This window comes from Mytilus trossulus, chromosome 3 (genome assembly GCF_036588685.1).
Source record: "Mytilus trossulus isolate FHL-02 chromosome 3, PNRI_Mtr1.1.1.hap1, whole genome shotgun sequence".
Taxonomy (NCBI): domain Eukaryota; kingdom Metazoa; phylum Mollusca; class Bivalvia; order Mytilida; family Mytilidae; genus Mytilus; species Mytilus trossulus.
In genome coordinates, this window is record NC_086375.1 from 25,358,974 (window position 1) to 25,372,303 (window position 13,330).

General features: G+C 32.3%; 1 protein-coding gene and 2 long non-coding RNA genes across 3 annotated transcripts; 1 reads left to right on the plus strand and 2 right to left on the minus strand.

The window, feature by feature from the left end:
- Positions 1-245: 245 nt before the first annotated feature.
- LOC134710573 (uncharacterized) lies at positions 246-1,520 on the minus strand. The gene has a single exon (XM_063570949.1). The coding sequence runs from the start codon at positions 1,518-1,520 to the stop codon at positions 246-248; it is 1,275 nt and encodes a 424-aa protein (XP_063427019.1).
- A 562-nt stretch (positions 1,521-2,082) lies between these two features.
- On the minus strand, positions 2,083-3,992 carry LOC134710915 (uncharacterized). The gene is made up of 3 exons (XR_010106134.1): positions 3,931-3,992; positions 2,578-2,740; positions 2,083-2,226 (listed from the first exon to the last, which is right to left on the minus strand). It is a non-coding gene; the product is annotated as an uncharacterized LOC134710915 (long non-coding RNA).
- On the plus strand, positions 3,991-6,033 carry LOC134710916 (uncharacterized). The gene is made up of 2 exons (XR_010106135.1): positions 3,991-4,071; positions 5,820-6,033. It is a non-coding gene; the product is annotated as an uncharacterized LOC134710916 (long non-coding RNA).
- The last annotated feature ends 7,297 nt before the right edge of the window (positions 6,034-13,330 follow it).

Consider the following 13,330-nt stretch of genomic DNA (forward strand, 5'->3'; position numbering starts at 1 on the left):
TTGGATAGAGAATTGTCTTATTGGCAATCATACCACATTTTCTTACGAATATAGTTCATTAAATGAGGAGTTTACCAACAAAAAGATTAAAACATATTTTAATTGTAAAAAACAAAGCACTAAAAACAAAGCACAGTCATAAAACAGGAGTTTACCAACAAAAAGATTAAAACATCTTTTAATTGTAAACAAAGCACTAAAAACAAAGCACTGTCATAAAACATAAAACTCGGCAACGGCATTATTTACAAGTCTGTTCGGGCTTGGAACTTATATCCCAGGCTTCTGACATAAAAATCCCTCGTAATTTCCTGCTGGCAGTATTTCGAATGCAAATCCCGGAGATTCTGTTCCTTCTCCTTTTCTGTTCGGCTCTGCGGTGCATCAATGTTCAAACTCCGAATTTTTATGTAAGTCACAGATTGCAATTTGATAATAGTGTCAAGGAAAGTATAAATTGATGGATGACTGTGATAGAACTGCTCGTTATAATGGGCATGAAATGATTCGGGCCCATTGTTAGTACGTTTTAACGAGGATGGAACTTCGGCCCAGAGATGAGGGGGAAATAACGATTCATCTGTTATATAAGTATCAGTCAGGTAATCTGCAAATTCTATACAAGGCTTGTCGTTAGGTACAACGGCCATAAAATCTTCTACGAAATAGTCGGCTACTTCGTCTGGAGCTAAAAAGGCTATCCCAAAAATCCCTTTAAGCCATTTTCTAATGTCTGAATGAAGCTCTTTGTATTGTTGACTAAGTCCAACTTTCTGGATTTTTCGCCACCAGGCTTGGCCTAAGTGAAACCTACAGCATTTGATCTCTATAGACGGGAAAAAATCCTTCATAACTTTCATTACCCGTTCTTCAAAATCGACGTGTACTGCTTTCGGTTGAAGTGTGTGACCTTGATCGGAACATAGCTTGACAATTGAGGAAAAGCAATTCACGTAAATTTCTTCAGACTTTCCAGGAAGTAAGCAGAATACAAGAGGGACATAATTTCCTTTGTTATAGCCATGAATAGTATATAACTGTTTAAAGAACTTTGGGCAATATTTGTAAGTACCATCCATAAAAATTTCCGGCACACTGCATAAACATTCAAGATTGGTTGGACACGTAAGAATAATTATACCAGTTTGTTCATCATTAAACTGCACAAAATTTTCAAATTTATTTGACTGAATATTAATCTTCTTTAATGATTGGTGTGTTTCCTCTCTAGATTTAGGAAGTGCAGGGTGAGATTTACGCCTCTTTCTATATATAGCCTTTGAAACGCTGCCAATGTCTTCAGACTTTAGATTTGCTTCATCCATGTTCTGTAACTCTGTACGGATAATTTTTGAAGGACGTTGAGCAATATCATCATCCGCTTTTCTTTTTGATCGTACCCGCAGCAAGTGACGTTCATTGTCACGATCACTGGTATCATGGTTATGAGTATTTTTCTGTTGAATTATAACGGTTCCGGTACAATCCGTCCTCAGTCTTGCTTTGCAACCTTTTGCCATTAAATTTGTAAAAAAAGGTACTTACTGTACATCTCCAGGATATTTCTTCTCCTTTTAGTGTTTTGTCCACTCTATATCGGAAACTGTCACAAACAAGGCTTCTTTTTCCCTTATTAGTCTCGGTCAAAATAATATCCATTTTAACACGTACATGTATTATTAGTATTAAGATTTCAAGTGCCAAGGGACATTTCACTTAATAGATATATATATAAGAATTTTAGAACAAAGAAAATTTGCATAGCCAATGAATTATAGTAGAATTGATTGGTAAATAGAGATCAACTTAGGATTTCACTTACATAAACCAGCCAGAACCGGTCGAATTACTCGGGTGTGAAATAAAATAAAAAATATTTATAACTAAATCTTACTTTTTTTTCTTACTTTTAAAAAAAAATCTTAATTCGTGTAAAATTATCAGGGAAAATTTCGCTCAAATGTCCTGTCTGAAAACTCAGGTAAGGTTAATATCCCGGCGCTCAAATGTCCTATGAATTCGGCGCTCAAATGACCCTATGTGCTTTTTTCTTTTTCGCTCAAATGTCCTATGCCCGAATATTTTTGTTGTTTTGGTAATAGTGGAACATCTTTCTAAAACACACTGTTTTTTTTTATTTCACTCTAAAGAACAAATTCTGCTTCAAATTAATCAATATGTAGATCACAATTATAACCTTCATCTTCACCAGTTCTGCATTCTAACCTGAAATATAATAGTGTACATGAAGCAAAAAGCAAATCTATTTTAAAGAAAAAAATAACAATATGCAATTTAAAAGAACAATTTAAATGTGAACTATATATAAATGTCTAAAGTCTTTAAGACAATAACACTTCTCATTTTATTGTAGATATAAAAAAAAAGTTTAAAACAAAACCCTTACATTTTTCTAAGCTTTATCAAATTATCATAAATATATAAATTTTACAAAATCATTTCAATCTAAAAAATTAAATTGAAATAATCGTTGGTGTTCTTAAAAAGTGGCAGGGTGTCCTGTCGCCTTTGACCCAAAAAATGAAGAACTATTTGAGTATAACTTTAATAACTTACCTTCTTTCTTTCATTTTGTACATGTAGTTTATGAAAAGTGATTTGTTACATCACAACAACATGTACAAGTTATCAAAGAAACAAAGAACTACAGCAGTGTTTTCATAGTCTGTAGGACAAATTGGAAAACCAGCTAGGATGTTATGTCTAGTATTTCCACTGACTGAAATTATACGAAGACAAAATATGAATATGGACATGACTATAAAGTACTGGATCAATCAAAGAATAAATAAATATCATAGTGTAGGATAGCTAAAGGACCCATACTTGAGTGAAATAACTTCACCAATCTGACATGGATATATATTGTTTTGCAACATGATGAATACAGATATAGGTGAAAATGTAAGCTTTTCCTATATTGTTTGGGTTTCCTGTCAATATTTTTTCTCTGCAATAAAAAAGTAGAATACCAATGTGTAAAAAGAGATTGAAAAAACAGCTTGTAACACCAAGAAGGATGAGAGACGAAGAAATTATTATAACTTTAATGATGTAATCATATATTTCTGATAGTTTTCCAGACCTATCCACACATATTTTTCAAGCTTGAAAAGATGACATTCATGTTTTCCAGCAGCATATTTCACCTTCTGTATAGGTAGTGCCCCCCCTTTTGAGTTGAGAGTAATTGTTCTAAATTGCGTCCTCCCTAGTCCAATGAAATGAAACTGAACAAAATGAAATGAAACTGAACAAAATCTGATACTTGTTTGAATTCAAATTATTATACATATAATATAAATGTGTGTGTATTAAAAATATATACAGATAAATAAGAAGAAAAGGATGGCACATACGATTGATTGTCAATGAGACAACTCTCTGTCAAAGTACATGTAACAATTAATTAATGTATTGAATTGAGCAATTAAAGTTTAAATTACAGATATATTGAAATATTCATACCATACAATGCCTGCAAGTTTTCAATGATACATCATGTGTGTTAAAGTACACAAACAACCGGTTATAGTCGCTCATTTGCATAACAATGAAGCGGCATAACATGTGCGTCAAAATGCATAATTTACATCCGATTTGCAATGTTGTTGCCATATAAACATTCAAAAACATATTAAACTTTTATCGGACCTTTAATTTAAAGAAATTTCTTATCCAAAAACGAACAATTGTCAAAAATTCATAAAACCAAGACTTGGTTTTATCAGACATGTGTTTTCGCAACATTCTTGGCAATCCTGAACTTTTTCTCAATAACCATAATAATTTTGTTTATAAAAATATGATAACTTATAAATTTTTAACTCACAGTACAATATGCACTTATCCAATACAAAATTGGTTTGCTAGATTTTCTTAATTCAACATTTCAAATTGACGACCTACCTCTCTGAGTATGTCCAGTTTTTTCCAATATGGCGCCTATCCGGAAGTTAGGAAGGCCTGAGGAAGCACACAAATCGACGCCATTTTTTAACAGATTAAGGTTTCTGAGCTCACGAAATCCTAGTATTATTACTTTTAATGGTTAGTAGAAAGATATTAATACTATCCATAACATAATTTATTGATCTGATCGGGTTATGGCTACATGTTTGCCTCTTTTCGAATCTTAAATCCAGTAAATTTCCGTAGACCACATGTAAATAAATGCCCCTTTTCCAGCGTGAGACCTCAATTTGAATAAAACTTCAATTTTGGCAGGTCAATGTTAGCATTTAAATTTTAATTAAAGTTTTGCAGTTGTGTACTGCATATGTGCTGATTTGTTTGGTTGTCTCGAATAGTAAAAAGGTGAATATTTTTATTTTTGAACCCAAAAAGTGTGACAAAAAACACAAAAAACAAACAAAATAAAAATATATGAAAAAAATAACTACCCCAGGACAAAGGGGGGTTCCAACTATATGCCCCCATTCAAATGCATTGATCATCCCCAAAAAGGGAGATTCCAATCCCTGGAACCCTATCCCTGGATCTGTTACTGGGAACTATGATTATTAAAAGGTATAAAGAATTAGAGAATTATTACTATAGGAACAAGAATAGAGAAAATTTACCATAAAATAAGTAAAAAATAGAGCAAATGACATGCTAGTCCAAATTATTATGAAGTCTGACAAGACTACTTTTTTTCTGGGACGACTTCCTATGCATCCCAGAAAAAAATCTTAATATTCTTAGCAGCAAGCCTTAGGTCTGGTCATAATCATTTTGAACTACTGTAAATTCAGAAATTATTGCGTGCACTTATTATTGCGATTTTGTCATTTTAAACTTGAATGCAATTTTAATTTTTACGATTTTGAGAAAAGTCATGCTTAATTCAGTTAAAATATTACAAAATGCAAGTTTTAATTATTGCGTTTACAACTCTGTCGCATTTTTCGCAATAATAAAAACCTCGCAATAATTTCTGAATTTACAGTATTGATGTGCTAATTTATATATTGAGGAAAGAGAAATTATGGACAAAAAGTATAAAAAAATAGAGACCAATGACCTAAAAGATTAAATGATAAAGAAATGCAGAACACCCCATCCAGACCCTAGTCTATGTGAACAACAGTACTATTATTTTTGCTGAATAGTGCATATCGGCAAGTAAAATATCTTTTAAAAGGTTTCAGGTATATGAAATATTCACCAGTAGGAAAGTATAAATTCTGTTCCTCCTTCCATGCTAAAAAAAATTAAAAAAATTATGTTATTTATTGTTGAATTTTATTGCCACCTTCAGTATTGGCTTGGTGTTGTGGCCAGGTTTTATTGGCGTTGGATACATTTATTATCAATTACTGGTATGAAGAATTAAAGATATGAATGATTGAATGAAAAGTTATCTTTTAAATAACAGATACCTGTAAGATAATTTAATGTTGCATATTTCGTTATACTTTATTAAAACATTATTTATATCTTTTAAAAAGGTTGATATGTTATTATGGTGATGAATTTTAAATACTAAGTAAATGAATTTATAAGTAGAAATTTTTTCCAAACATCTGTTGGTGTGTATAAGTATTACCTTTTCTAGAGAACCTTTTTCGGGACGTCTGGATTTGGTAATTTTATAGCTCAGGATTTCGAGATTGATCCTTCGGATTCCAGTATTTCCTTTCAACATTTTTTTTTTAATTGGGACCTCAGAAGATCATGTTTTTGTCAGTAGACAATTAAAATATATAATAATTTACCGATCATATAGAAAATCTAGAGAAGTTTGCAATTATATTCATTTGATAATATCATCTGCATAAATTATATATTTTCAGATAACAATAGGAATAAGAAGAGCAGGATTTCTATATTGAGGATTTACATGTATGGGACAGAGGACTATTTGACTTGATTTTACTTTAAAAAAACTTTTTAATTTTAACAATAGTTCTCCTTAAATGTTTAAAATACTTTTTACATATTTTTCATTTTAACATTATTTTTATGACTTTGTATTTATTCATCATTTAATAAACTTTTATTTCTAAACATTTTTATATTTTCAAATATACATACAATGTGAAACACTCCACCATTTTATATTGATAACGTGGGGTAAATGTACATGAGACACTATACTGTTGCAATACAATATTACTTAATGTCATGGAAAAACCTGAGATTCATTGATGCAAAGCTAGCATTCTCATAGGGCCCCCCTTTCATAGGAAAAAATTGGTTGATTAAATAGGGAATCACTGGAGCGGGTCCCTCCTAAGTTAGTCGGCAGCAGCAACCCCTTACCCCCCCCCCCCCCCAAAAAAAATAGAAAAAGTTCTGGATCGGTCACTGGTATCAGAAATATACATGTATGTACTGTAGTATTTGAGACATAAGGAAAAAAAAGATATAAAAAGTCAAAATGATGGTCTTTTATTCTTTATAAGGTTTGAATGACTTAAATGGAAAGTTTCTAGAATTGTTCACTTCTCCTAGACATAGTGAGGTCTCTCAAGTAGCCTATCATGACATGACTTTTCACTGTTTTGCTTCCATGTAGATTTCAAAGTGTGGCAACCCCTGCACCTAAATAAATCATTTTCAGTAGATACATATCTCTTTTTTCAGACTTTTTGATGAAAAGTTTAAACTAATATACAAATTAGAAAAAAGAAAACTGATCAACTTGAACCCACAACATATAATTGATCTCATGTGCTCTGGAAGAATAAGCAGATCCTGCTCCTTGTGTAGTATTATGAATGAGATGTCTATGTACCCTTTTCCTAGATATGTATACACATGATTTTGCAAATTATTGCAATTGTGTGCTTTTAGAATGGAGTAAAATGTGTGAAAAGGTATTCTATTGCAGAAAAATCAGCACACAGATATAGGAATGGTATGATTCTTAATAAAGAATATATCCTGTGTCCAAGATTTGTTTTCTTGTAAACTGGTGTAAAATAAAAATATGGGTCAAGCAGTTATATCAATGCAACAAAACCGGATCACCAAAATCAGAGTGAGACATTCATATACCAGACCTTGGAAGTGATATAGCATTTTGTTAATGCTTTAAATGGTCATATACATGTAGCTCTAACATGTATTAAGAATTTGATGTACTAGGCATTGGGCATTCCTATTGAATGTTAATCTCAAGTTCTCAAGAGTTAAATATGCCCCAGGGCCCAGAAAAACTCAAACATGAATAGTTAGTCACAGTGTACATCAGGTTGCTTGATACGCATAATAAGGACAGACATTTATAAACATGTGTGAGTGTTTAGGCAGGCAATTCTTGTTGATTGGTACATGTACTTTTTAAAATTGACAAGTTGAAACATTTCAGATTTATAATAATTTACAGAATCAAAGAATGACTGTAACCATTACCCTAAAAATTGGCTTAAAACAAAGACTAGCTGAGTGCTTACACTTTGCACTTTTGCATGCTTATTCAGACAACAACTTTGACTAACTGAATTTTTTGTTGTTGAAAAAAGGGGGGTAGGTCTACTTCCAGACAATGGAAGTTATTTATATGGACAAATTCGTTCATAGATTAAATCAGTTTCAATGTAATACATAAATCTCGCCCATAAATCTGTTATACATCAGCAGCATAATTAAATAACTACAGAAAATGTGATACGAGGAGTTTGAGCAAATTGTAAACATCAACAAATGACGTTGTAAAGCCTTCAACCACTCAACGTTTTAAGAAAAATATATTTAAAATCCTGAAAACATCATCACCCTTCGTTGTCTCAATCAATTTTGTGCTTAAAATCTGTAAAATATGACATAATTTGCTTGATTTTGCACCGAAATAACTTCCAAAACGTCTGAAAAATGTTGAATTTTGACCACAGGCACTTGTTTCTATCCATTGGAAGAACCACTATCAACGTATATTTACGAGCACTTGTTTCTATCCATTGGAAGAACCACTATCAACGTATATTTACGAGCACTTGTTTCTATCCATTGGAAGAACCACTATCAACGTATATTTACGAGAAGGTACCCAACTACTTTTTTCACCTCTCCGCTTAAAACCTTTATTTCTCTGTCAATTCAGTCTCAATTTTTTTGTAACATACACCATTCGATTCATGAAAAGTTTATCTTTCAGATGATATGCATTGTATTCACCCTTTGAGTACCCCTTACCCCCGGTACACAAGATTTGTCAATAAATTTTCATATTCTCATTTTAGTCCTCCTACAAAATACAACAACAACCGGTTTGAAGCAGAAAGATTTAAAACCGCTTGTGATTGGTCGATTCATAGTTCATAGGGTCATTCACTCTCTAGACTTTACATTAATCATTTGTGACTCTTTAGATTTATCCTTTACTGTTTTATGCAAATTATCTAAAACGGAAATAGTTGTATTTTGTAGGAGGACTAAAAACGATCACATGAAAATTTATTGACAAATCTTGTGTACTGGGGGTAAGGGGTACTCTAAGGGTAAATACAATGCATATCATCTGAAAGATAAACTTTTCATAAATCGAATGGTGTATGTTACAAAAAAATTGAGACTGAATTGACAGAGAAATAAGGGTTTTAAGCGGAGAGGTGAAAAAAGTAGTTGGGTACCTTCTCGTAAATATATGTTGAAAGTGGTTCTTCCAATGGATAGAAACAAGTAAATATACGTTGATAGTGGTTCTTCCAATGGATAGAAACAAGTGCCTGTGATTTTGACCTCCGGTTGAAGTATTTATTATGTAAACAAGACTCAGAGTGACGGGGAATCCTGTACATAGTCATGTGCCCATATGTTTCTAGGTCACATTTATTTATATCTCGACCAATGAAAAGCTTTAGGATGCATTTGTGTCAGTTGTTTGTAGTCGTGGGGATTACCCGCGGTTTTTTGGAAATCAACGGAGGTAGTCTTTTGGATTATCATATTTCAATAACGGAGCACTTATTTGAATACCGAATTTGGCAGTCGTGTGACAAAATCTATTCTAATGAAAAATAAAACTCAAATACTGATGGATGATAAGTTGTTTTAATAGATTTATTGTCTGAAGCACAGGCTACGTTTTTGTTTACACGCTGGTTACAGCGCCACCTAAAATTTTTTAGATTATGTCCCCTTTCCCGCGGGACTACCGGAAGTAGCTCTTCAATGTCACTGGCTTTCCCACTGTAATTGTCAATTTTATTGTAAATAGCGTCCTGTAATTAATTCAACCTGTGGTATTTTAATAATATGCCATTATTGGGCACAATTGAAGGTAGAAAAAGCTTTAGGAGGGGTTTGTAATTTATAAAATATGCTGACATCTCTTTCGTTTTCACCTATAAAATATGTAACAATTTCGACCTTTTTGTATCTTCAATACTCTGAACCTGATCTATAGATACATTCAATTGATTTTTATATCGCCCACGCAGAATATAATAAAACTACAGACTGGGCCAACTATTCTATAATTTCTGATTGACCTTAAGTTACTTGAATGAAAATGGAGATAAATATATGAAATCTGCAAAAACGTTATTATTCGAATGTAATTACGTACACGGGGGACATAAATATACTTGTCTCCCCATGCCTCTAAAGTTATCTTTACTAATTAAGAGCAATAAAAAAAAACACATCTATTGTTATGACATGTTTATTTCAAATTGACAAATTCTCTATGCATCAATATACAAAGGAACGCAACTCTCATAACTTTACTATAAATTCGTATACATAACATAGTCCTGATCAAGATTTCCGCGGCAGATATGCCTCTAATTTTTCAGTGAGTGAACAGAAAGTATTGTTATACATGCGCTGTTGAACTGAACTAAGTTTATTTCTCCGGGTATTTCTATTATTATAAGCATCTTCATAGTAAAATTACTGAACTCCGAGCAAAATTCAAAACGGAAAGTCCCTAATCAAATGGAAAATCAAATGATAAAACACATCAAACGAATGGACAACAACTGTCATGTTCCTGACTTGGTACATTTTCAAATGTAGAAAATGGTGGATTGAACCTGCTGCTTTTATAGCGCCAAACCTCTAACTTGTATGATAGTCGCGTCAAATTCAATTATATTTACAACGATGCGTGAACAAAACAGACGTTAAAAGTAAAATTGTCAAATTAGGGGCATGGCAGTCATCACCAAGTCACAATCTCAATTAGAACAAAAACAAACAAATATTAAACAAAGCACAAAAAACATCTATCAATCTAACAACCGCTTTCATTGCTTACTTATATATGTATTTTAAATCAACCCATAAAGGATTAAAATATTTGAAGTCCTGTGACTGAATGGCAAGGTTCAGTGTAGAGTCGCGTGTTTGACGTCAGAATGTAAACGTCACACAGGAAGATATATCAAATAATTTTGTCGTTCAAAGTATTTTTAAAATTATAATAGAACAATAACATAATGGCACTATAATACAATAAGTACATGTAATGGCGGGATGTTTAAAAATACAGAGCAACGTCATATGTACCAAAGAAACACAAAAAGTCACACGTATAAAATACACCTGCTAAAATGAAAGATAATTCAAACAACACATTGACGGAATGTATAAGTACCGAGCCTTGTCAAATGCATATCACCGAAAACAGACCAAACTGTAAAAGTAATATTAATAATAGAAATAGAGGCTCTTAAGAGTCTGTGTCTCTCACCTGTATTTACTGATGCTTTAGATATTATTAGACACTATAATAATATCTAAGATAATAGCGAATATCTAAGATAATAGCAAACAATGCAATATTTCCGTAAAATTACTAACTCAGGGATAGCAACCCAACAACTGGTTGTTGGATTTGTCTGAAAATTTCAGGGCAGATATATCTAAATCTGATGAACAATTTTGCCACCAGTTAGATTTGCTCTAAATACTTCAGTTTCAGAGATATAAACCAAAAACTGCATTTTACCCTATGTACGATTTTTAGCCATGTCTGCCAACTTGGTTCGTTGGCAGGGTCGGCTAACACACACTAGGTTGTCTTATGATGATTGTGGACAATTTGGTTACATTTGTCCTTGTAGTTTCAAAGTTTACAGTTTACAGTTTATCTCTATCTATAATAATATTCAAGATAATAACCAAAAACACCAAAATTTCCTTAAAATGACCAATTCAGGGGCAGCACCCAACAACAGATTGTCTGATTCATCTAAAAATTTCAGGGCAGATATATCTTGGCTTGATAAACAATTTTACCCCATGTCTGATTCATCTGAAAATTTCAGGGAAGATAGATCTTTACTGAATAAACAATTTTACCCAGCCATCAGATTTGCTTTAAATACTTTGGTTTCAGAGTAATAAGCCAAAATCTACATTTTACCCTGGGGGCTCATGTTCTAATTTTAGCCAAAACGGCCATCTTCGACGGGTCACTGGACACATTGTTTAAACTAGACACCCCAATGATGATTATGGCCAAGTTTGGTAAAATTTGGTCGAATAGTTTCAGAGAAGAAGATTTCTGTAAAAGATTACAAAAATTTAGGAAAATTAGTTAATTGACTATAAAGGGCAATAACTCCTTAAGGGGTCAACTGACCAATTTGTAGATCTTACTTTGCTGAACAGTATTGCTGTTTACTGTTTATCGCTTTCTATAATAATATTAAAGATAATAACAAAAAACGGTAAAATTTCCTTAAAACTACCAATTTAGGGGTAGCAACCTAACAACCGATTGTCCGATTCATCTGAAAATTTCAAGGCAGATATATGTTGACTGAATTATCAATTTTATCCCATGTCAGATTTGCTCTAAATGCTTTGGTTTCAGAGTTATAAGCCAAAATCTACATTTTACCCCCTATGTTCCATTTTTAGCCATGGCGACCATCTTGGTTGGCTGGCCGGGTCACCGACACATTTTCAAACTAGATACCACAATAATGATTGTGGCCAAGTTTGGTTAAATTTAGCCCAGTAGTTTCAGAGAAGAAGATTTTTGTAAAAGTTAACAGACGACGCCGGATGACGACGACGGACGACGGACGACGGACGCCAAGGTGAGCTAACAAATACAAATAAAAGAACAATATAACACGGTATTAAGATGATAATCAACGTTAGTACGCAGAATCTATACACCAGGACCATCATGTATTATTTGTGTAACCAAATGAATACTACTCTCCTAAAAACCTTCTTTTATACATTATATACAAATCTGAGGACATTCTTCAATTGGTTTTCTGCCATCCCTATTTGTGAATCTGTATTATAGTTGGGTCTACGAATTGAATAAATATAAAACTTATATGTAAATAATTTATAAACTACTTAACGAATTACAACTACATGTTTTTGATATAATATAAGAATTCTTATTGTCTTTGATGACTTTTAGTTACTAGTAGCTAATATTTAAACAATATATATATAGATTTTTCGACTTTGGGACTTTCTGAAAATACAGAAAAGCGCTTCGGACGCATTGTTTTAATTTTTCTCATAAGGTAAGGATTCCATAATTTCGAAAGTCAGTCAACTGCCACAAGTTTTTTTAAGTTATATTTGCCCCCTAATTTTACGCAACATCAAAGAAACCATTTACTCTTGATCACAACGCCACAGTGTGACATTTAAAACAAAACAAACGAAAAGATTGGTTTAATTAGAAATGTCCTGGGATAGCATTAAAATATAATAACGTACTTAAAACAAAATACTTCTGTTGTTCAAGTCAACACTATTACACTGTGATAAAACTACAGAAAAAGCTTAAATACAAAAAAAGTATTGAGTAAATATAGAAATTATTGTAAAAGCAAAATGTAATAAAACTTTAAAAAAGTTCTGCTGTTGATGATACAAATCCAACCTATAACCAAAAAAACAAAACAAACACACAAACAAACACACAAACAAACAAACAAACATGTAAAAAAGAACAAAACAGAATAAAATAAATAGCATCATGAAATTTTCCCACCTCCCAGTTGACATGTCAAATATTTTTGATTAAACAAAATGGGGAAAACGATTGATGAAGTTTTTAAATAAAGATGGGTTTAAACCGTAAATTCGCTTATTTTATTTTTACTTTCAAAGAGGCATAACTCAAGAACTAAATTTAAATTATTTCAAATTCGGCTGTCCAATTTTATAGTGGATTGTAAAATTTAATTATATAATGGCACACTAAACTTTTGGATTTTGTATCTCCCCGTTACGCCAGCTAATGTATGGATGACGCGCTGCAAATTAAGCTTTTGAAAATCAACATCTAACGTGTACCCATAAAAAAATCTTAATCTGGCGTATTAAATTATAAGCCTGATATTTACACCGCTGGGTCGATGCCACTGCTAGT